Source organism: Dama dama, chromosome 19 (genome assembly GCF_033118175.1).
Source record: "Dama dama isolate Ldn47 chromosome 19, ASM3311817v1, whole genome shotgun sequence".
NCBI lineage: Eukaryota > Metazoa > Chordata > Mammalia > Artiodactyla > Cervidae > Dama > Dama dama.
The window spans coordinates 50,415,809-50,440,985 of NC_083699.1; the positions used below are offsets into that span (position 1 = coordinate 50,415,809).

The following is a 25,177-nucleotide window of genomic DNA, read 5'->3' on the forward strand; positions in this document are numbered from 1 at the left end:
AAAAAATTTGGGAAGGGAATCTTTTTAGACAAAGAAATAGATTTTGATAGTGATCTATAGAGTAGTCCTAGGTAGAAAACTGTTATTTTTCATATATTAATTACTCTGTACATAGGTTAATACAAAACTCTAGGAGAAAATAATGAGGTATGAGATATAGCCCTGCCTAAAGAAGCTTATAGTTTAGTCAGGCTGACAAGAGAGTGAAAGATAATATAGTACAGTATCCAAGTGATATATGATTTGTATAGACAATATGTACTCTGGCATGGTGAAGAGCAGTCACTAGACTGAAATGACTGGAAAAGGCATCATAGGAAAAAGAAGGCTTCAGATGAGCTTTGGTGAGTTACATAGAATAGAATTGAAAGGAACTGTTCATCATGAGTAATATTATAGGAAAGTGAGAAAAGCTTGTAGGTGTCTAAATTGGTCTGACTGAATTGAAAGATTTCTTAGTTGAGGATGATGGAAAGATGGTTGGAAAATTATGTTGTGGTTAGGCTTTTGAGACTTTAAATGTCAGGTTAAGGTCTTATTTGAGAGCTCAATGTGTAGATTAAATTCACTTTCTCACTCTAAAAGCTTTGATTTATTTATTGTTGTTATTATCATCATTATCAAACCATCATAATTGTACAAGGTATTCTGTCTTTCTGTTCCATTCTCCCTCTCATGAGCATTCAGTTCAGTTCAGTCACTCAGGCGTATCTGACTCTTTGCCAACCCATGGACTGTAGCACAGCAGGCTTCCCTGTCCATCACCAACTCCCAGAGCTTTCCTCAAACTCATGTGCATCGAGTTAGTGATGCCATCCAACCATCTCATCCTTTGTCGTCCCCTTTTCTTCCTGCCTTCAACTTTCCCAGCATCAGGGTCTTTTCCAATGAGTCAGTTCTTCCAATGAGTCAGTTCTTATCAGGTGGCCAAAGTATTGGAGTTTCAGCTTCAGCATTAGTCCTTCCAATGACTCCTTTCCCAACTCAGGTGCTTTATGAGTAGCATTTAATAGAGATTTTAAAGACATAGTGTAAGTTAATTTTGAAGAGAACCTGATTCATTACCTCCTTTTAAAAAAGAATTTGAGGTGATTTTCTTTAGGGGTGATCACACTCTGTAAAGTATATGATGAATTGAGTTACTTCTGAGAGCCCTTTTTTCCTCTAATATCTTTGGTAAAGGTTTTGAAGAACCGTATTTCAAGAATTTGTTTTCCCTTTTTACATATTAGTATCTTCAGATAATAAGAAACAGATACCTAATGATGCTTCTGTTGGAAGTGAAAGAGACTCATCAGATATACTGCAAAATTGGTCACTACAAGACCATTGTGGAATGTATTCACCCTTAATATACCAAGCTCTTTGTGAACATGTGCAGACTCAAATGTCACTGATGAATAACTTAGCTTCAAAGAACAACCCTAATGGAATTCCTTCTGCACCTTGCCACACTGTGTCTTGTTCTGGTTAGTATGAATGACGTTTTAAAAAGCATGAATATAAGCTCTAATTAAGCTGCCTGGTAATTGTATAAAGCAGTGTGAGATGTGAATGACTTTTTCTCCCTTTTACCTTTTAGAATCTCAGATGTCTTCACCTTCTAGTTATGGTTTACCCACCTCTATCCCAGTCCAGTTACCTCGGCAGCCACCCTGCCCTCCAGTGGTTCATTCTGTGAGTGCAGTTTATATTAAGTAATAATTTGCTTTTAGAAATTGTCATCTTGAGAGAAAATTTAATTTGCTAATTGTATCTTAATACCCTAGGATGTAAAGACCAATTATTTTTTGAGTTATTTTTATTAGAAAAGTTTGCTTATTAATTAAGGACAGTGGTGGGCAGAGGGAAGGAAAAAGATTACTAGGAAAAAAAAAATCACCCATACCTACCACCAGCACAATTGCTATTAACACATTGATATAGCATGTTCCAGTCATTTAATTCTTTGTGTAGGTTTCGTTTTCTGGTTTTAATTTGTTAAGTAAACTTTCTTTTAAAAATATCATCATAATTAAATTTTATATTGTTTTACATGCTGCTTTTTTTCACTTAACATTTAATTGTGATTTACCTTTTGTAAATTTTTACTAAGTTCTTACTACTCTATTTAGTGGATATACCATGGTCTGTGTAACTCCTCACCTATGGTTAGATATTTAAATAAATTTTTTACTACTGTTAACATTTCCCTAAATATGTTTGTGCAGAAGCCTTTTCAGCTTATTTTCTACACTGTGATTTCCCAAAGTGGAAGTTTATTTTAGTCCCAAAGTTGACTAATTTTTGATGCCTTTAAACCATTTATGATATTTGCAAGCAATCTATTTTAGTCATGGCTTTATAATGTTCCCATATTACAGAGTGAACTAATTAAGCTTTAAAAATCCAGAATAATGAGCTAAGGGGAAATTGGCTTATTCACTGGTAATCTGTAACTCCATCCTGCAAATGTCATCTTCTAACATTTTTCATTTGAGTTTATTGTAGTTAATGCCCACTATGCTCATTATTTTTGAAGTCTTAGCTTGTTTTTTTCTTTCTTTAGGAAGTTCAGACTGATGGTGACAGTCAGTTTGCATCACAAGGAAGAACAATTTCTGTGAACTGTACTGATGATGTTGTGAGGAATTCCTTTAATACCTGTCTTGGAGTTTCATGTAACCTGTCCCAAACTGGCAAACCAGCTACTCCAACATTTCAGCAACTGGGTCTTGCTAATGGGGTTCCGCCGAAAAGACTTTCTGAGGAGCCAGACTTACTGAAGTGTTTCCAAACATACATGAAACTGTTGAGTTCTCATCCTGACAGTCCCACTCGCTGCAGCCCCACTCGATTACAGTCAGCTTTCTTGGCTACTAATGAAGAAAAATGTACTAACGAACACATTGGTGAGGTCAGAAGTGAAGGAAAGGATTTAAACATACCTCTGCGAGATTCAAGAATAAAGGATGTGCAGAAGGCAAAAAACGTGAACCAGAGTGCTGAAAAATTTAGAACTATCAAGTATTTGTTGGGAGAGCTCAAGGCCCTGGTAGCAGAACAAGGTAAATAAGTACTTTCTTTATAATTTTCTGTGGCATGTCATCATTTAAATTCAGAATAATCAACATGAAGTTTGTGATATTTTCCATAAAAGTATGTCTTATGCTAATGAGGAAATGAGTTTTGTCTGTTTTATTCTTATTTTGTGGGTTTTTGCTCCCCGTTGTTTCCTGTAGATTTGAAACGTGCTAGGGAATATCATTCTTTTACTTGTAAGTGTGTGTTCATTCTACTTGATTCAAAGGGACCTTGAGAATATTCAACCAAAGAAAATTTATTATAGAGATAAATTTTAAGGGGTTGGAGGACATGATTAACTCCATAGAGTAGAGTGATAATTTTTCCTACTTTAAAAAGATGTAGAAGTTTTCCTCTTATCATTTATTTAATAACTAACTGTTACAATGTTTAACAAATCTGACTTTGAAAAGGAACCTAAATCTTCTGATGCCCTTTTCAATTCACTCTTGAGTTATTTTAATTAATCAAGAAAAATTTCTTGGGTGGAGTTATGAGATATTTGAGCCAGGTTGTATTCATTTGTTTTCATTATGTATGTATATTCTGAATAATGACTTTCACTTGGAGTTAGTTACACATTTGTCATCTAGAAAACACAGTAATTGATTATGGAAGTTCTAATTGAGTACCTAATATTTGCAGTCTGACAAAAAATTACCAAATCTTAAAATTTATCTGTATTATTAGGATTATAGCACCATTAATCCCGTGGTTCAGTATATTAAAATCTCCTGTATTTTTAGACTGTTAATTCATTATTATTCTCTTAACTGAATACTTAATCATTGATAACAATTATAATAGTAGTAATATTAGCTATCACTTATTGAGTACTTATGATGTGCCCAGCACTGTGTTAAGTGTTTTATATGCATTATCTCATTTAATCCTCACAGCAACCCTATGAGGTACTATTATTGTCCCCATTTTACAGATGAGGAAACTGAGGCTTGGAGAACAGTATTTCATTTAATCCTTTCAGCAACCCCATGAGGTACTGTTGTTTTCCATTTAACCATGAAGAAACCTAGGCCTCAAGAATTAAGTAATTTGACTAAGGTACATTGCAGGAAAATGGTGGAGCCCACTTCTCTGCCTCCAATGCTTTCATGCAAAACCCCTCTACAGAGCATTCTGCTCTTTAATTGGGCACAATTGTTTACTGTATGCATGTAAGCTTTCCATTAAGGTGTTAAAAGTACTTATGGAATTGATTAACTTTTTGTATCTGAATATTTTATCTCTTTTGGATATCAGACAGGTAATATCATATTTAATAAATGTTTTCATTTTACAGAAATTTTTAATTGAAGTATAGTTGCTTTACAATGTTGTATTAGTTTCTCCTGTACAGCAAAGTGCATCAGTTGTATATATACATATATCCACTCTTTTTAAAATTTTCTTCCTGTTTAGGTCACCATAGATCGAGTAGAATACCCTGTGCTATACCATAGGTTCTCATTAGTGATCTGTTTTTTTACATAGTACTGTATATATATAAACCCCAATCTCCCAGTTCATCCTACCTTCTCCCTCCTTGCTGGCCATAAACTTTTTTGCTACATTTGTGACTCTATTTCTGCTTTGCAAATAAATTCATCTGTACCATTTTTCTAGCAGTTCACTGAAAATCTGAATAAAAATGAACAAAAATAAAAGGACTAGAGATCTAAAATCTATCTTCTACCTGTATCTTTTTGCCACCTCCCAAATCATCCACTCTTCACAGTTAAGGACACAAACGATACTGCTTTTGATGCTGCATCAAATGAAGTGTAGCTGGTTGTGTTAAATTTACTTTATAAAATTAAATAATAAAACCTTATCTTAGTAGACCCTCCCTCAGTATATTTCTGAATTGAATCATCAGAAGTGAATTATTTGCTTATGCCAGGATCAAAGGTTGTGTTGTTAATACTATAATCAATTATAAGAAACCCTTTAGTAATTATAGGAACATGTGGACTAGGAGATATATATAAACCATCTTCCTACTAGACACTTTAACTGCAAAAAATCACTGATATAATAATTCTGTGACTTAGCATAAATCTTAAGTTTACTGAGCTTAATGCCTTTAGAATTCTTCTCAATAAGGAAATGCAGACTACAGGAAAAAAAAATAGGATTTATATAATAAATTCATAAATAACTTAGTTGAGTTTATAGTACATATGTATATATGTGAAATGTTTTCTTTTTTAGTAATACATATGAATAATCTTATCAAAACAGCAATTTATAATACTGTGTTTACTCATTTCTTCTGTTTTTTTATAGAAGATTCAGAAATTCAGAGGTTGATTACAGAACTGGAGATGTGTATATCTCTGCTTCCAGCCGTAAGTGCAAACACAAATACTCAGATTGAAATAGCACTGGCCATGCAGCCACTAAGAAGTGAAAATGCTCATTTACGCAGGTAAGAATTGCTCTTTGAATTTTTTTGTCTCCATGCAAAGATGTCCCATGGCCAGAACAAAAATGCCTAATGAGATATCTAGGGCTTTGTAAGGAAAATAGACATAGTCTCACTGTGTTTATACTCTTAATCCCCCATTTTCCAAATACTGACAGCAGTCTCTAACTCTTTCATTATTTCTGCCCACACTAGTATGTATTTTTTTCACAGCTTTTTCACATCTGTTGTCACTTGGTTGGTGACCAACAGAGAGGAAAGTGAACTACCTCCGGGTGTTTGTTGGGCTAGTCCAGGCTATGCCGTCTGTGGACTGCATCGTCCGTGAGGTCGCGGAGTCCACACGACTGAGCGACTTTCACTTTCGTTTTCAGGCGGTGCAGTGCTGGTGCTCAGTTGCTTCAGTCACGGTCGGCTGTGCAGCCACATGGACTGCAGCCCGCCAGGCTTCCCTGTCCTCGGGATTTCCCAGGCGAGGATATGGAGTGGGCTGCCATTTCCTTCTCCAGGGCAATTCCTGACCCCAGGGATCGAATCTGGGTCTCCTTCATTGCAGGGGAATTCTGTACTGCTGAGCCACCTGGGAAGCCCAGAACTTAGTCTCTGTGTATTATTTATCCATAGGAAATATCAATAGTTGTTATTTATTTCTATTTCTTAGAACATTTTTCTTTGATTGATTGATTTTTATATTTGGCTGCGCTGGGTGTTCATTGCTCTGTGTGGACTTTCTCTAGTTGCAGCAAGCAGGGGCTACTCTTGGTTGTGCTGTGTGGACTTCTCATTGCGGTGGCTTCTCTCAGGGCGGAGCCCAGGCTCTAGGCGCTCAGGCCTCAGTCGCTGCGGCCTCTCTCACGGCACAGCCCAGGCTCTAGGCGCTCAGGCCTCGGTAGCTCCGGCCTCTCTCACGGCGGAGCCCAGGCTCTAGGCGCTCAGGCCTCAGTAGGTGCAGCCTGCGGGCTCGGCAGTTGTGCATGGGCTTAGTTTCTCAGTGGCATGTGGAATCTTCCCAAACCAGGGATTGAACCTGTGTCCCCTGCACTGGCAGGCAAATTCTCATATACACTGTGACAGTGGGGAAGTCGCAGAAGATTTTTAAATTGCTTATAAGCCACTTAAGAAAATAAAACTTACTTTATTGGTCACTGCTTGTTTTTAATTTTTTAAAAAGGTATTTTATGTCTAACCTAATTCTTCAGACTTGGCACCAACGTTTCTTGGCTCTGTCCTTAGAGGACAAAGATTATACATCATGCTACTGCCACCGTTTCCTGACCTTCTAAAAATGAAATTATCAAAAAATGAAGAATTTGTCAGATATGCTTTTTTGTTCTTTTTTTTTTTTTTTAAGCAGAATGAGATTTCCAGCAGAAGTAGAAATTTTTGTGTCTCTTTGTTAATCTTTATTTGGAAGGAATCAACCATAATCTCTGTTATAAATGAGAGTTGGAATGCATAGGCTCATTCAAAAGTGTTTTTCAGCATTTTCAATCAGAAACAGGTTTTTTTTTTTTTTCTTGTTTGTACATTTTGAAATTTCCTGTTCCTTTGTAGCCAGAAAACTGATCTTTCAGGACTTTCTTGGTGTTTATTGCCATCTTGTGGCATTAAAAAAAATAGCTAGCTGCATTGTTTGTTTGGAATTTGAGTCTGGACAGTTTTTATGTGAGACTCCTGACACAGCACTCAACTGTTAGCCTTCTTGGTCCCTACCTGTAAAATATCTGTAGTGACCCCATTCATTGTGACCTTGTGGCACATTCCAAAATTTCCTGGATGAAGGTTGTGGGGGGGTCCCAGTTAAGCTAGTGAGTGTCTTAATATTTAAAGGGCAAGTTAGAATTCATGACCATTTCCTGATTTGAGACTCAAATACAAGACCATTATGTACCCATGAAGAAGAAGGAAATGAAATGGAACTGAAAGGGAGGAGCTGGGGTGTGGCATTCAGTCTTTGGCCTGATAATTTGACATATGATAACATAATTCTTCCAGATGGAAGTTACTAGAGGAAGAATAGATTGTTTGTTATTTCATTTTATTTTTTAGTTAGAAAATGTAGTGGGAGAGCCAGTGAGTTAAGATTTAGACCATCTGGAGACATGTATGGTATGAGTGGAAGCCACAAACAAGATTCAGGATAGAAACATAAACTTGGAGTTATTCACTGACCACATTTTTATTGAGCATTTACTATAGATCTGGCCCTGTGTAGGTACTGGAGACAATAATGATTAAAAGCAAGTGGTTTGTGATCAGTGTGTAAGTGTTGAATTCACTAAGAAGGTATAGAGTGTGAACACAACCAAGGGTGCATTTCTGGGGAATAACAGCTTCTTAAGCAGAGAACACAGAAGGAGAAGCCTTCATTTCCTTATCCTGTCACCAACAAAAAGTGTTATTTCCTTTGAGAATGAAATAGCAACCCACCCCAATATTCTTGCTTGGGAAATCCCATAGACAAGAAGCTTGGCAGGCTACTGTCCTTGGGGTCACAAAACAGTCAGAGACACACACACACACACACACACCCCTAAAGATCCTGCAACTAAGACCTGGTGCAGCCAAATAAATATATATATATATATATATTTTTAAAGTGTTATTTCCTTTTATTACTGTGAATCTTATGGTCATAAAATATCTCCTGTTTTAAATTTGCATTTCTTCTTACTAATGTGGCTGAGAATTTTTCTTATGCTTATTGGCCACCTCTGTTTCTTTTGTGAATTGCCTATTCTTACTGTTGGTCATGTTTTCTTTCCCTACTTACTGATTCGTAGGAGCTCTTCAATGTTACAGCCCCTTTGTCTGTTATATGTGTAGCAGATATTTTCTTCCAGACTGCTAATTCTAGAACAAGTTTCAGTTTTGATGTAGTTAAATCCTTTACTTTTTTCCTTGGTGGTTGCTGGATTTTGATTATTGCTTAGGAATGCCTTTCCCACTTAAGATTATGAAGTTGCCACCTAAAACTTGTATAGTTAAGTTTTGTTTGTTTGTTGTTATATTTTATGTTTAGTTCTTTAATCCAACCTGGATGAATATATACAAATGATGTAAGGTAGGATCTATTGTTTTAGATTTCGTAACAATGATACTTTAGTGCAGAATATCTCCAGATAATAATTCTCAAAAGATATTAGAGATTTTTTTTTAAATGTTAACTTCTTAGAAGTAAACACTTGCAGTTCCTTTTGTAGGTTCCTATTTGCGAAGCAGCTATATATTGTGAAGTTCATTGTGAGGCAGAGTTGCTGCTTATTGGCATTCTCTTTACTTAAATAAAGCCATTAACCTTTAGATCTAATACAGAAATTAGTAGCAGCGTAAGTTTGCGTTTCCCAGTTTTTACACTGTGTGACAAACCAAGCAGATAGTTGTCTGATAGCAGCTGGTCCTTGTAGGAATTCTGGTTCATAATTACAACAGATTTTTTAAAAGTAGATAATTACTACAGTAATGAAAATACTTCCTGAGAAGGAAGACAGAAGAAAATAGCAAAAGGAGATAGAAATGAAAGAAATAGAAAAACAAGGAAATCACTGAAGAGATAAGAGAATAAAAAAGGGAAGAGGAAAAATAGGTTAACCTTTTTCTATTGAGGGGGGGTTTTATTCCATCCTGGGCAATCTTTTAAAAATTATCTCAGGTCTTATAATAATAGTAGTGTGGTTTTGTTTATTTGCTTTTTGTCTTATGTTTGGGGATAAGATGGACTTCTGCTCTCCTAGTAGGTGCCACTGTTTATGTTCTCTATTTTAATAGGCTGTCAAATGTACACTCTAAAATGAGCTTGGGATTCTTGCATTCATGTTTCTTCATTCTTTCATGTAGGCAATTGAGAATTTTGAACCAGCAACTTAGAGAACGAGAAAAAACTCAAAAGGAATCTGGTTCTCTGGAATGCAACCTTGAATGTAGGTAAAAGAACTGTAAGAACTGATCGTGAATTCTTTATGGCTCTGGAAATGTTGATAAAGAATTGAACTTTCTTACTTACTCTGTCTTAAGTGGACTTTTTGTTAAAAAAGTAGGAATAATATTCATTAAAATTTAAAATAGTGTAGAAACACAAAAATAAAAGATTTGTGCTATCACTTCCCAATAATCCTATTTTTTTTAATCCTACTTTTTTTTAAAAAAGTCTTTATTTCCTTTCACATATCTCCTGTTCATTTATAATTGGATTGTTTCATAAATGCTTACTGAGTACCTACTATTAGCAGATGAGTCCTAGTAGAACTATATATGTATTTTTCTTTTGTAAAAATGAGATTACACAGTATATACTCCTGCAGCTTGCATTTATTCACTTATTATGTAGTGGATATTTTTCTTTATCAAAATACATAAATATTATTTTTTCATATTAAAACTTAAGTATATATTCTGTTTATGTAGTTCTGTCATAATGTATTTAAAGTCCTCTGCTGATAGATATACTTTCTCTGTTTTCCTAGTACAAATAATCCTGCAATGAAAATCCTTGTACATGTCTTTGTGCCCATGTGTGACTGTTTTTGTAGATTATAGCCACAGAATTGCTGAGTCAGAGTATTACTGTTTCAGTTTTGACTGATGTTGCCAGATTGTCCTTATGGCTCACAGAACTTAAAGTAATAGAAAAGAAAAAAACCAAAAACGGATAGTAACTAGAGGAAAAGATAGGAATTTCTTTTTGTATTCTTGGGAACTTTTCCTAAGCCCAACAAAAACTCACATGCTACAAAGGAGAGATTGATAAAGCATGTCCCAGAAGTCCTTTTCATTTCATGTACAGCAGAATTATAAATACATTTTATTTTTATTATTGTTTTTTAATACATTTTTTAAGAATCAACAAAATGGGGAAATTTTTGTAATACGTGATATGATAAAGGCTTGACGTTCCTAATATATGGAAATATCTCTTACAAAGGGATAGAAAAATGCAAACATTCAACAGAACATACACTTCATAGACATGTTCAACTTCACCAGAGTAATTTTGGAAAAGATCACTCTGGTTCCATTGTGAATAAAAGGTGGGGATGGGTGGGAGAGAGGAGACTAGTGGTTGCTATTTTAAGTAGCTTATCTCTTTATTCTCTGCCATTTCCCTTCTTGTTGCCTTGAGAGCATGTATTTACTATTCATAATTACTTGTTTACTATCAGTTCCATGAGAGCAGAAACCATTTCTCTGTTGTTCACTGCTGTATGCTGAGATTCTACTTCACTCAAGGCTGCAGTTATTAAACGACTGGTACCATATACTTTTATAGCCATTAAAAGGAATATGATAGATCTGTGTGCTGATACATAACAGTTTTATGTGGGGGGCGGGGAGGCAAGGTCAGAAGCTATGGGCATAGTATGATTCATTTATGTTTAAATATATATAATATGTAAAAGTATTTTCCAGAAAGATATCAGAGTGACTAGTGCTTGCTTCTGAGGGGAGAGTGGAGATGGGGTGCAAACTGAGACTTTTCATTGAGTATCTTTTGGTGTCATTGGTATTTTGTGGTTGAATTTTTTTAACTTTGTACATGTATTAGTCTTTTGTTTTCTTAAGTTAAAAAAGGTAAAAAAAAATTAAAGCTTGAAATATTAATTGGAGAAGAAAGATATGACTTCTGCTGATCAGTTTCTAAAAAAATACATTTGATATTCACATAGAATTAATCAAGCATATAATTGTTAAGCAAAATCAATAAAATCCAAGCCTTTTCTTTTAAAAACAGACCTTTTCCAGGTTTGTACTTTTTAAAACTTTTTTTATTGAAGGATAATTGCTTTACAGAGTTTTATTGTTTTCTGTCAAACCTCAACACAAGTCAGCCATAGGTACACATACATCTGCTCCCTCCAGAACCTCCCTCCCATCTCCCCTCCCATCCCACACCTCTAGGTTGATACAGAGCCCCTGAGTTTCCTGAGCCATACAGCAACATTCTGTTGGCTCTCTATTTTACATATGGTAATATAAGTTTCCATGTTACTCTTTCCATACATCTCATCCTCTCCTCCCCTCTTCCCATGTCCATAAGTCTGTTCTTTATGTTTTTCCATTGCTGCCCTGTAAATAAGACCTTCAGTATCATTCTTCTAGATTCTGTATATATGTGTTAAAATACTATGTTTATCTTTCTCTTTCTGACTCACTTCACTCTGTATAATAGGTTCTAGGTTCATCCACCTCATCAGAACTGACTCAAATGTGTTCCTTTTTGTGGCTGAGTAATATTCCATTGTGTATATGTACCACAACTTCTTTATTCATTCATCTGTCAATGGATATCTAGGTTGCTTCCATGTTCTAGCCACTGTGCTGCAATGAACAATGGGATACATGTGTCTTTTTCAGTTTTGGTTTCCTCAGGGTATATGCCTAGGAGTGAGATTGCTAGGTCATGTGGTTTTATTCCTAGTTTTTTAAGGAATCTCCATTCTGTCTTCCACCGTGGCTGTATCAATTTACATTTCCACCAACAGTGCAAGAGCGTTCCCTTTTCTCCACACCCTTTCCAGCATTTATTGTTAGTAGATTTTTTGATGATGGCCATTCTGACTGGGGTGTGGTGATATCTCATTGTAGTTTTGATTTGCATTTCTCTAATAATGAGCAATATTGAGCATCTTTTCATGTGTTTGTTAGCCCTCTGTATGTCTTCTTTGGAGAAATGTCTGTTTAGGTCTTTTCCCCACTTTTTGATTGGGTTGTTTATTTTTCTGGTATTCAGTTGTATTAGCTGCTTGTATATTTTGGAAATTAATCCTTTGTCAGTTGTTTCATTTGCTATTATTTTCTCCCATTCTGAGGATTGTCTTTTCCTCTTGCTTATGGTTTCTTTTGCTGTGTAAAAGCTTTTAAGTTTAATCAGGTCACACTTGTTTACTTTTGTTTTTATTTCCATTACTCTAGGAGATGGGTCATAGAGGATCTTGCTTTGATTTATGTCATCATATGTTCTGCCTGTGTTTTCCTCTAAGAATTTTATAGTTTCTGGTCTTAATTTAGGTCTTTAATCCATTTTGAGTTTGTCTTTGTCTTTGTGTATGGTGTTAGGAAGTGTTCTAATTTCATTCTTTTACATGTAGCTGTCCAGTTTTCCCAGCACCATTTATTGAAGAGGCTATCTTTGCCCCATTGTATATTCTTGCCTACTTTGTCAAAAATAATGTACCCATAGGTGCATGGGTTTATTTCTGGGCTTTCTATCTTGTTCCATTTGCCTATATTTCTGTTTTTGTGCCAGTACCATACTGTCTTGATGACTGTAGCTTTGTAGTTTAATTTTGTAGTCAGGAAGGTTGATTCCTCCAGCTCCATTCTTCTTTCTCAAGACTGCTTTGGCTATTCGGGGTCTTTTGTGTTTCCATATGAATTGTGAAATTTTGTGTTCTAGTTTCATGAAAAATGCCATTGGTAATTTCTTAGGCATCACATTGAATCTGTAAGATTGCATTTGGTCGTATAGTCATTTTCATAGTATTGATTCTTCCTACCCAGGAACATGGGTAATCTCTCCATATGTTTATATCATCTTTGATTTCTTTCATCAGTGTCTTAAAATTTTCTGTGTACAGTTCTTTTGTCTCCTTAGGGAAGTTTATTCCTAGATATTTAATTCTTTTTGTTGCAGTGGTGAATGAGATTGATTTCTTAATTTCTATTTCTGAATTTTCATTGTTAGTATATGGAAATGCAAGTGATTTCTGTGTATTGATTTTGTATCCTGCAACTTCGCTTAATTCACCGATTAGCTCTAGTAATTTTCTGATAATATCTTTGGGGTTTTCTGTGTACAGTATCATGTCATCTGCAAACAGTGAAAGCTTTTTCTTTTCTGATCTGGATTCCTTTTATTTCTTTTTCTTCTCTGATTGCTGTAGCTAGGACTTCCAGAACTATGTTGAGTAATAGTAGGGAAAGTGGACACCCTTGTCTTGTTCCTGATCTTAGGGGGAATGCTTTCAGTTTTTCACCATTGAGAATAATGTTTGCTGTAGGCTTAGCATATATGGCCTTTCCTATGTTGAGGTAGGTTCCTTCTGTAGCCATTTTTTGAAGAGTTTTCATCGTAAATGGGTGCTGAATTTTGTCAAATTTGTCAAAAGCAAAAATAGATGCTCTTTCTGCATCTATTGAGATTATCATGTGGTTCTTATCTTTCAGTTTGTTAATATGGTGTATCACATTAATTGATTTGCGTATATTAAAGAATCCTTGCATTCCTGGAATAAACCCAACTTGATGATGGGGTATGAGCTTCTTGATGTGTTGCTGAATTTTGTTTGCTAAGATTTTGTTGAGGATTTTTGCATCTATGTTCATCAGTGATATTGGCCTGTAGTTTTCTTTTTTTGTGTTGTCTTTGTCTGGTTTTAGTATCATGGTGATGGTGGCCTCGTCGAATAAGTTTGAAAATGTTCCTTCCTCTGCAATTTCTTGAAAGAATTTTAGAGGGACAGGCATTAGCTCTTCTCTGAATGTTTGATGGAATTCTCCTGTGAAGCCGTCTGGCCCTGGGCTTTTGTTTTTTGGGAGATTTTTGAGCACAGCTTCAATTTCAGTGCTTGTATTTGGGTTGTTCATAATTTCTATATCTTCCTGGTTCAGTCTTGGAAGATTGAACTTTTCCAAGAATCTGTCCATTTCTTCCAGGTTACCCATTTTATTGCCATATAGTTGTTCATAATGGTCTCTTATAATCCTTTGTATTTCTGCATTGTCTGATGTAATCTCTCCTTTTTCATTTCTAGTTTTGTTGATTTGATTCTTCTCTCTTTTTTTCTTGATGAGTCTGGCTAAAGATTTGTCAATTTTATCTTCTCAAAGAACCAGCTTTTAGTTTTATTAATCTTTACTTTTGTTTCTTTCATTTCTTTTTCATTTATTTCTGCTTGGATCTTTACAATTTCTTTCCTTCTACTAATTTTGGGGGGTTTTTTGTTCTTTTTCCAGTTGTTTTAGGTGTAAAAGTTAGGTTGTCTACTTGATGTTTTTCTTGTTTCTTGAGGTAGGATTGTATTGCTATAATCTTTCCTATTAGGACTGCTTTTGCTACATCCCATAGGTTTTGAGTTGTTGTTTTCATTTCATTTGTTTCTAGAAATTTTTTGATTTCCCTTTTGCTTTCTTCAGTAACCTGTTGGTTATTTAGAAATGTGTTGTTTAATTTCCATGTGTTTGTGTTTCTTACAGTGTTTTTGTCTTGTAATTGATATCTACTCTCATAGCTTTGTGGTCAGAGAAGATGCTTGATACGATTTCAATTTTCTTAAATTTACTGAGGTTTGATTTGTGACCCAAGATGTGGTCTACCCTGGAGAATGTTCCATGTGCACTTGAGAAGAAGGTGTATTCTTCTGCACTTAGATGGAATGTCCTGAAGATATCAATGAGATCCATCTCATCTAATGTATCATTTAAGCTTGTGTTTACTTATTAATTTTCTGTTTTGATGATCTGTCCGTTGGTGTGAGTGGTGTGTTAAAGTCCGCTACTGTAATTGTGTTACTGTTAATTTCTCCTTTTATGTCTGTTAGTGTTTGTCTTATGTATTGAGGTGCTGCTATGTTGGGTGCATAGATATTTACAATTGGTATGTCTTCCTCTTGATTGATCCCTTAATCATTATGTAATCTTGTATCATGTAATCATTATCTCTTATAATCTTTATTTTAAGGTCTGTTTTGTCTGATCTGAGGATTGCTACTCCAGCTTTCTTTTGACTCCTGTTTGCATGGAATATATTTTTCCCTCCTCTTACTTTCAGCCTATATGTGTCTTTAGGTCTGAAGTGGGTTTCTTGATGACAGCATATATATGGGTGTTGTTTTTGTATCCATTCAGCCAGTCTGTGTCTTTTGGTTGGAGCATTTAATCTATTTACATTTAAAGTAATTATTGATATATATGTTCCTATTGCCATTTTCTTAATTGTTTGGGGTTGATTTTGTAGATCTTTTTCTTCTCTTGTATTTCTTGACTATATAAGTCCGTTTAACATTTGTTGTAAAGCTGGTTTGGTGGTACTGAATCCTTACTTTTGCTTGTCTGAAAAGCTTTTTATTTCTCCATCAATTTTGAATGAGATCCTTGCTGGGTGCAGTAGATTGGTTGTAGATTTCTCCCTTTCAGTACTTTAACTATACCCTGCCATCCCCTTCTGGCCTGCAGAGTTTCTGCTGCAAGATCAGCTTTAAGCATATGGGGTTTCCCTTGTATGTTACTTCTTGCTTCTCCCTTGCTGCTTTTAATATTCTTTCTTTGTGTTTAGTGTTTGTTAGTTTGATTAATATGTGTCTTGGTGTGTTTCTCCTTGGGTTTATCCTGTGTGGGACACTTTGTGCCTCTTGGACTTGATTGACTATTTCCTTTACCATGTTGGGGGAATTTTCAACTATAATCTCTTCAAAAATTTTCTCATACACTTTCTTTTTCTCTTCTTCTGGGACCCCTATAATTTGAATGTTGGGGTGCATTTGATGTCATCCCAGAGGGCTCTGAGTCTGTCCTCAGTTCTTTTCATCCTTTTTGCTTTATTCTGCTCTTCAGAAGTTATTTCCACCATTTTATCTTCCAGCTCACTGATTCGTTCTTCTGCTTCAGATATTCTGCTATTGATTCCTTCTAGAGTATTTTTATTTTCAGTAATTGTGTTTGTCTCTGTATGTTTATTCTTTAATTCTTCTAGGTCTTTTGTTAATTGATTCTTGCATTTTCTCCGTTTTGTTTTCAAGATTTTTGTTCATCTTTACTATCATTATTCTGAATTCTTTTTCAGGTAGTTTGCCTATTTCCTCTTCATTTATTTGGACTTCTGTGTTTCTAGCTTGTTCCTTCATTTATGTAGTATTTCTCTGCCTTTTCATTTTTCTTTAAAACTTATTGTGTTTGAGGTCTCCTTTTTCAGGCTTCAAGGTTGAATTCTTTCTTCCTTTTGGTTTCTGCCCTCCTAAAGTTGGTCCAGTGGTTTGTGTAAGCTTCGTAAAGGGTGAGATTTGTGCTGAGTTTTTGTTTGTTTGTTTGTCTTTCCTCTCATGGGCAAGGGCGAGTGATGTGGTAATCCTGTTTGCTGATGATTGGGTTTGTATTTTGTTTGTTTGTGGTTTAGAGGTGTCCTGCACAGGGTGCTACTGGTGGTTGGGTGATGCCAGGTATTGTATTCAAGTGGTTTCCTTTGTGTAAGTTCTCACTATTTGATACCCCTTAGGGTTAGTTCTCTGGTAGTCTAGGGTCTTGGAGTCCATGCTCCCACTCCAAAGGCTCAGTGTTTGACCTCCTCGGTCACATCTGCCTCCTCTTCCACAGGGCGCACCTCCAGCCACAGAGACTTTGGATTGGGGAGCCAGAGCGGCCCTGTGGCGAAGAGCTGTTCCTGGGTGACGAAGCAGAGCTGCACGCAGTAGTTCAGTTTAAATTTTGAGTTGTATCTTCCAGCAGAAGCTTCCTCACCTGACAGGACACCTTGCCTCCAGGTTTGTACTTTTTAATTGAGGTAATAATTATTTGATCTTTTTTGTCTTACAGTGTTTTCTCTTCAATCATTGAACAAGTCACTGCAAAATCAATTACAGGAGTCACTAAAGAGCCAGGAATTACTGCAGAGTAAAAATGAAGAGCTCTTAAAAGTGATAGAAAATCAGAAAGATGAAAACAAAAAATTTGCTGGTATATTTAAAGAGAAAGATCAAACTTTACTTGAAAATAAACAGCAGTTTGACATTGAGACAACAAGAATGAAAATTGGTACGTGTTTGAACTATAGTCACAGTTACTTTTTAAAAAGTAATACTGAAACTGAAACTTTTTGTTGTTTTTAGAATTGGAGGAAGCCTTAGTCAATGTGAAAAGCTCCCGGTTTAAGTTAGAAGCTGCTGAAAAGGAAAATCAGATATTGGGAATAACATTACGCCAGCGTGATGCCGAGGTGACTCGACTGAGAGAATTAACCAGGTGATGTTGACGTTATTTGAACAGCTTATGCCTTTTGTTAGATATATTTATAAACTTCAAAATAATTTCAGACCTGCCTTCTTAACCTTATCCTTTTCTCAGTGTTTTTGCTAGTTTCTAAGGATATTTTCTTCTGTTCCAGTTAAATTTCAAACGTGGCTAAATTCCTTTTTAAACCATGTGATTCCAGGCAAAGGACTCTGATGAGGAGCTGAAGACTTGTTTAGCAAATGGTTAAGAACTCTGTGAAGCCAGAGACACTTGAGTGGAATGCCAGCTCTATCATTTATTAGCTGTATGACTTTGAGCAAGATAGTTAACCTTTCTAAACCTTAGTTGTAAAGTGGGGGCATGATTAGGGCTGATAAGAGGGCTAAGAAGTCATTCATGAAAAGCACTTAGCACAGTAAGCCCTCCTTCATAGGATCTTGGGTAAGTTATTTAGCCTCTTTGAGCATTATTCATTGCATTAGTAAAATGAGGGATTTGACAATAATTTCTAAGATTCCTTTGTTCCTTAACATGTCTTAAATAAATAAAACCACCTCACTCAATTTTTATATGATATTCTTTTATAAAGTTCAGTTTTCTCTTGAGGTGGTTGACAAAAATTGGATTTTCAACTGATTTTTTAAATCCTAGAGAAGTCAGTTATTTTAGGCCTGAATTGTATATCATCAGATCTGACCATGCTTTTGAATGATCCTGGAAAGTCATAGTTCTAAATATAAAGCAATCCTGAATATAAAACACTTTTCTTTGTATTTCAAATGAAAAGACCCATTTTGAATTATACCCTTTTCCCCCCACTTTGAGTTATGAACTTTTAGGGAATAAATGATATATAGATACATGGTGGTGGTTTAGTCACTAAGTTCTATCTGACTCTTGCAGTCTTAGCAGGACTCTAGCCTGCCAGGCTCCTCTATCCTTGGGATTTCCCAGGCAAGAATACTGGGATGGGTGGCCATTTCCTTCTCCAGGGGATCTTCCTGACCCAGAGACCAAACCCACATCTCCTGCATTACAGATGGATTCATTAACTCCTGAGCTACCAGGGAAGCCTATATATATATATACATATACAGGAAGCCTGTATATATAATACATACATGCATATATATATATATAAAGAGTACTTAGTAGTTTTGTAAACACATTTGAAATGACTTTATATAAGCTATGTTAGTATAGAAATATTGCTTCCCCCCCCACATTCATCTTTCACAGAATAATTTCACTCAAACTTTTATTGAACAGTGAGAAAAGCAAAATGTACTTCTTGTATCCATGTAGTGTTAAGACTTCCCTGGTGGCTCAGATGGTAAAGCATCTGTCTACAATGCAGGAGACCCAGGTTTGATCCCTGGGTTGGAAAGATCTCCTGGAGAAGGAAATGGCAACCCACTCCAGTATTCTTGCCTGGAAAATCCCATGGATGGAGGAGCCTGATAGGCTACAGTCCATGGGGTCACAAAGAGTCGGACATGACTGAGCGACTTGACTTAGTCAGAGTTTCTGGAATATTGGGTTATACCACTCTTCTTCCAAGTTAATTATGAGGATGCCCGTTCTTATGAAAGTCTTTATAAGATCTCTAAAGAAAAGCATCTTCTCTTTTCTGAGGAGTAATTTAGGTTAAAAACTTTGTTATTTTTAAGTATTTATGGTAAAAGAAGTTAATCACAAAAAAAACCACATATTTTATTATTTTATTTCTAAGAAATGTCCCAAAAAATGCTTGGATTTACTTAGACCAGATTGCCTTTTAATTTAAGAGCAAAACAGACAAAAACTACTCTTTGAGCTTGGTTGTCAAAATTCACCCACATTGGTGACTTGTAATGTGTTTGGTGTTACTCTAGGCAATTCAATTAATTAGGAATATCCCCAGTACTGTAGCTGGGCTACTGTGACAATTTACATTTTATTTCTGACATTAGAACGTAAGTCAGCAACACTTGACATTCAGATAAGTCTTCATGTTCGCCTACCCCATCTCTTTTTCCTATAGCCATATACCTCAGTCAGATATGTGTGTGCGTGTGTGCGTGTGTGTGTGTGTCTGTGTGTGTCTGTGTGTGTTTTGCATGTGTTAAATAGTCTTAGAGATTTGACAAAAATTTTAAATACCTTTCTCAGACTACTGGGGAGGGATAATGGAGCTAGAAGTTTCACATGCAAGTGCTAAACAAATTTCCTAAACCATTTCTTTCTTCTCCAACTTTCAATAGTTTTGAAATACATCTTTATTACTTTTTTTAGGTTTTACTAGAATGCATGTTATAGTACCATTAAAATGTGAGGAAAATTAATGTATTTTTCAGTAAATAAGTAGTAAATATTCTTCTGATAGTTTCTAAGAGCACTCATACAAGTGCTGATATTTACTTAAATTAGTATAGTTTTATAAATAGAGAAGAAAGAACTTTACATTTTTATTATGAAAATGCACCAGTTTTCCAAGCATTAAAAATCATTGTGTTTAGCTGAGTCTCATGTGATAGAAACACAGATATATCTACTTTGTAGCTATTTAGGTGCTTGTATTGCTTCCTTTAAAATTTTGGCATAGTTTTATCTCTTTATTTACAGAGATTTTTCTTTTAATTTCAAAGACAGTGGTAAGTCACATTTGTTTACACATGAGAAACTTAATGATTGCATTTAATTTCCAGAGATTAAACTTTTATTATATGTCCCTTTCTGTATTGTGAATTTTTTACAGAGCAAAGATAATGTTTTTATTTAAGTCTGAAAAGGAACTTCAACATAAGGATTTCTTTTCTAAAAATAAATGAAAATAAAAATGTCAGTAAGCTGTCTGGTTGAATTAACTAGTGGACATTACTCATTACAGCACTTCTTTAAATATGGTTTCTATAGCATACTTTTTATCTTTTAATAGTAGCTCGTTAGCTTCTTGAAAGAGGTATGAAAAAAAGTGGCTGGAGCTATTGCCATTTGAAGGGCAATTAGAACTAAAAACATAGCTTATTTAAGATGACAGTATATGCCAGGTTGGGAAAGAACTTTTTTTTCTCCTTTTGTAGGAAGAGAATCACTCATTCTATATCCAAAGATACTAATATAATATAATCACTGTTTCATACAGAGATATCCTTTTAGTATTTTATGTGGAAGTGTATAACTGTTTTTACAAAAATAGTATTGTTACTGTGTTGCTTATGGCCTACTCTTTTAAATTTAACCTTGTATAATGAACATTTTCCTATCAATAAATATTCTTTACAACATGACTGTAAAAAACGGCTATGATGTAGTAAGACTGTAATTTACCTGAATCAGTCCACTGTGTTTGAAGATAAAGATATTAAGTTCATCAATTTTCTGTTATAAATTACATCTTTGTAAATATATCTTTGGGTGCAGCCTATTGGTGAATATCAGTAGGTTAAATTCCTAGAAGTGCAACTTGGTGGGTCTAAAGATGTGGGATTTAAAAATCTTTTAAGATTTCTGATACAATGCTATTTTGTTAAGAGAGTGTACACTCCCACTTTGCCTCTCCAAGCCTTTTTAACAATGGATATTCTTATTTTCCTATGTTAGCTTGATAGGCCAAAGAAAATCATATTTTAAAAATTTGAATCTCTCTGATGAAAGTCAAAGTTTAAAACATGCTTATTGACTCATTGTAATCTTTTAAAATTACCTGTTAATGTTCTTTGTATCTTTTTTAAATTGGTGTGTTTCTTTTTCTTATCTATATTTAAGAATATATATGATTCCATTCAAATAGGCTAAGGTCTTGGTATAAAATGGTTTTAAGAGGACTACTAATAAAAGCTGTCACCAGATGGAAACTGTGCTAAACACTTTACCCTTATGTTTTATTATTTTATCTTATTTAATGTTCATTCTAAATGTGAAGTAGTTATCTTCATCTTGCTGTTGAGGAACTTGAGATTCAGAAAGGTTGAACCGCTTGCTCAAGATCACAGCTAGCAATAGTGCTAGGATATGAATCAATTTCTGTCTGACTTCACACCCTGTGTGGTTTTCCTTATATCACACTTTTCCTGGAGTCTAGCTGTCGGTTAAACCTAATTATACTAGATAATTTAATCATGTCTAACTATCCTTTTTTTTGCCGGTATTGTTCCAATATCCTTTCCATATATGTTTTGAATGTAGAGTAATAGTTACTAACACAGTCCACTAACAAATGGATAGTATATTTACCATTTTGCAGTGTTGCTCAAGAATAAAGCATCTCTACCTTAAGAGAAAAGTTTTTCTGAGCCTCCATTTTTAGATATAATAGTATTAGATTTGATGCAGACTAAGATCTTTTATCAATTGTTACTTTAATTTACTCTTTCCAGAGCATATTCTGTGATTTTGTGCTTTTAGTTGCTTTTTTCCATATTAAGAACCAGGTGCTTGCCTCAGATAATTTGTTTTAAAGATGAGAGGAATATGTAAGTAAATGAAAGAAATGGGTAAAAAGAAATAATTAGTGTACTAAATTCTTCTTAACAGAACTTTACAGAGCAGTATGGCAAAGCTTCTCTCAGATCTTAGTGTGGACACTGCTCGCTGCAAGCCTGGGAATAATCTTACCAAATCACTTCTGAACATTTATGAAAAGCAACATCAACATGACCCGATCCCCGCTCACACTTCCATAATGAGCTACCTAAGTAAGTTAGAACCAGATCACACTCTTATTACACATTCAGAGCCTCTTTCTACAATTAACAATGAGGAAAACCTAGTGCCAGGTAGACCTTATGAAAATGTTCTGCCCTCCAAAGGCCCTCAGAGGCATAGTAATACTAGGAGCATGGAGGAGGTATCAGCCCCTGGAATTGTTCCTGCCCTTTCCAAACGGGATTCTGGTGAGGAAAGTGAAATTCCGACCTTAGTAGAAGAGGAGCATAACTTGGATAAAACAATTTACATTCCATTTGCTAGAAGCACTCCTAAAAAGAAATCACCACTGTCTAAGAGATTATCTCCCCAGGCCCAGATCAGTGTAGCTCCACCGCAACCTGTCAGTGGACTTGTTGCTGAAAAAGAAAATAAACTGTGTGCACCTGGAGTTTGTTCCTCTTGCAAAAAGGAAGAAGATGCACCTGAGAAACTTTCCAGAACAGCTGATACGGAGGACAAGCAGCTCCTCAAGAAAATAAAGGAAGCCATTTGCAAGATCCCTCCTGCCACTGAGGAGGAATTGGTGGCCTGTCACGGCCCCTCCACTTGTCAGAACAGCAACGTTCAAGTGAAAAGCAGTGCAGTCTCTGATGGTAGCTTTTTAAATTCTGACTTAACTTCTGACTGGAGCATCTCTTCTTTTTCCACGTTCACGTCTCGTGATGAGCAAGACTTCCGAAATGGCCTTGCAGCACTGGATGCTAACATTGCTAGACTCCAGAAGTCCTTAAGGACTGGTCTTCTGGAGAAGTAAGCTCAGAAGAGAGGAAAAGTTTTTAAGAAAAGAACTTGGCTACATTGAATGTATATTTTAAATTTCTCTAGAGAAAAGTTTTATATTATGTGTGAAATAAATTGTATGAATAATAAATTTATTATTGGACTATATTGACACTAGAGCTTATAAAAACAAGTCATCTTAAGAAACTGACATTTGTTAAGAGAAGAAAGTTGTGTGTTATTAGAAAAATACTGTATTATAAATAAAATTTAGTACTTATTTATTAGAGTTTATTCTTACTCTGCGGGGCTAAGGATGCAGGTTGGAAGGAATTTCTGGTTGTTCTAAAGGATAATGGGAAGGGAGTCTCTGGGTACAATTTACTATATTAAAACTAGAGTTTCTTTTCTCTTTCAGGATTCCTGTTTGTTTTTTAATGGCATTGTGTTTTAATGTGTGATGTTCTGTGCTACAGGCTGGTGTTGTTGGTGAGACATATAAACATTTATTTTAAGAGAAAAAGTGCCAGTATCTCCATTTAAAAAAAAAACATTGATTGGGCTTAAAAAATACAGATAACATCCTAAGTTAGCATGTGGTTTCTTAACACTGTAGCACTTTTATTTATTTCTATCACAGATACATTGAAGACCATTAAAAAGTAAAGTCAGACTAATAAAAAAAAAATGCTAAGATAAGTTTTGGTTTTGTAAATTTGTTTTTTAAATAAATAAGTATTTATTTGTTTTTTGTCATTATATTTGAACATGATGGATTTTATAAATCTTGTACTGATTGTAATTCTGCCTTTCTGGGCCAATTTTTTTTTTCCCCCAGCACTTTAGCTGAGAGCATTCTCTATTCTGTAAATAATATGGATTAGGTTGGTCTCTGCTTCTCTAAACTAGCACTTGCTAACTAGTTAGTGTTATCTCCTTCCATGTAAATAGCACATTTTAACTCTTAGAAAGCTGCATATTGTGCTATGACTGATACTTCATACAAGTCATCTGCCTGGTGTCTTTTTATTTAGTGCTTGGGCAGGCTTTAGCATTAGAGTGTTCTGCTGGTCCCAGAATCACCTCCTGCTCTTTTTAAGTGTTGGGGCTACAACTACTAGAGACCCAGATAGAGTCTCTTTAACATGTTCAGATTTTATAGAAAGAGATTTCTTGGGCCTAAATATTAAATGAATTTTAAGCTGTCTTCACAGAATTGTCTATTGTTTATAATTTCTCCTAGTATTCATAAATTAATTCCTTAGTTTATGTGGAGGTAGTAGGTCATAAGCCTTAAACACATAAGTTGAGAAGTACAGTTCAGAAATACAAGGTAGTAGAGCAAGGAAGGAAATTGTGTCATCTGTCTACACCTACATATTCAGTTGTTATTCACATGCATATGCAGAAGTAAATTCTTAAAATTATCATGTGATATTCAAGAAGATTGTCCTCTTTTACCCTTATATAAGACGGGTATCTTTACATGCAAAGAAAACTTTTTAATATTTACGGGTTCAGTTAACTAGGATTAATAATTTGACTGAATAACAAATGAGACTGGAAAATCCCCGAGGGACCTTTACCAGGAGCTTACTGTTTATTTGGTAAAAGACACATACATGTCACAAAAACATGAAAGAATTTGGTTAAATTTTAAGATGGAATATGATCCTAGCAAAATTGATGGAATAGACAATGACTTTCATAGAAATTTACAGTGGAAAGAAGCCCCATATGGTAGCAAGCAAGCAAGCAAGCATGAGCTGTGCTCAGTCATGTCTAACTCTTTGCAATCCCATGGACTATAGCCTTCCAGGCTCCTCTGTCCATGGGATTTTCCCAGAAAGAATACAGGAGTGGGTTGCCATCTCTTCCTCCAAGGAATCTTCCTGACACAGGAATCAAACCCATATCTCCTGCATTGTAGGTGGATTCAACCACTGAGCCACTCAGTTCAGTTCAACTGCTCAGTCGTGTCCAACTCTTTGCGACCCCATGAACTGCAGCACACCAGGCCTCCCTGTCCATCACCAACTCCTGGAGTCTACCCAGACTCTTGTCCACTGAGTCGGTGATGCCATCCAACCATCTCATCCTCTGTTGTCCCCTTCTCTTAGTGCCTTCAGTCTTTCCCAGCATCAGGATCTTTTCAGATGAGTCAGTTCTTTGCATCAGGTGGCCAAAGTATTGGAGTTTCAGCTTCAACATCAGTCCTTCCAATGAACACGCAGGACTGATCTCCTTTAGGATGGACTGGTTGGATCTCCTTGCAGTCCAAGGGACTCTCTCAGGAGTCTTCTCTAACACCACAGTTCAAAAGCATCAATTCTTCGGCAC

General features: G+C 35.5%; 1 protein-coding gene across 5 annotated transcripts in view; it reads left to right on the forward strand.

The window, feature by feature from the left end:
* CCDC14 (coiled-coil domain containing 14) overlaps positions 1-23,257 on the forward strand; it is a 37,712-nt gene extending 14,455 nt beyond the window's left edge. For 3 of the 5 annotated variants that reach the window (XM_061166987.1, XM_061166989.1, XM_061166990.1), the window contains exons 6-13: positions 1,233-1,469; positions 1,583-1,677; positions 2,549-3,047; positions 5,350-5,491; positions 9,326-9,408; positions 17,012-17,230; positions 17,305-17,437; positions 21,944-23,257. In XM_061166987.1, coding sequence (XP_061022970.1) covers positions 1,233-1,469; positions 1,583-1,677; positions 2,549-3,047; positions 5,350-5,491; positions 9,326-9,408; positions 17,012-17,230; positions 17,305-17,437; positions 21,944-22,871 — 2,336 coding nt within the window. In that variant the 3' untranslated portion in view covers positions 22,872-23,257. Of the gene's footprint in view, positions 1-1,232; positions 1,470-1,582; positions 1,678-2,548; positions 3,048-5,349; positions 5,492-9,325; positions 9,409-17,011; positions 17,231-17,304; positions 17,438-17,627; positions 20,345-21,943 lie in introns of those variants that run through there. The other 2 variants (XM_061166988.1, XM_061166991.1) reach the window with 2 other exon arrangements.
* Positions 23,258-25,177: the final 1,920 nt, after the last annotated feature.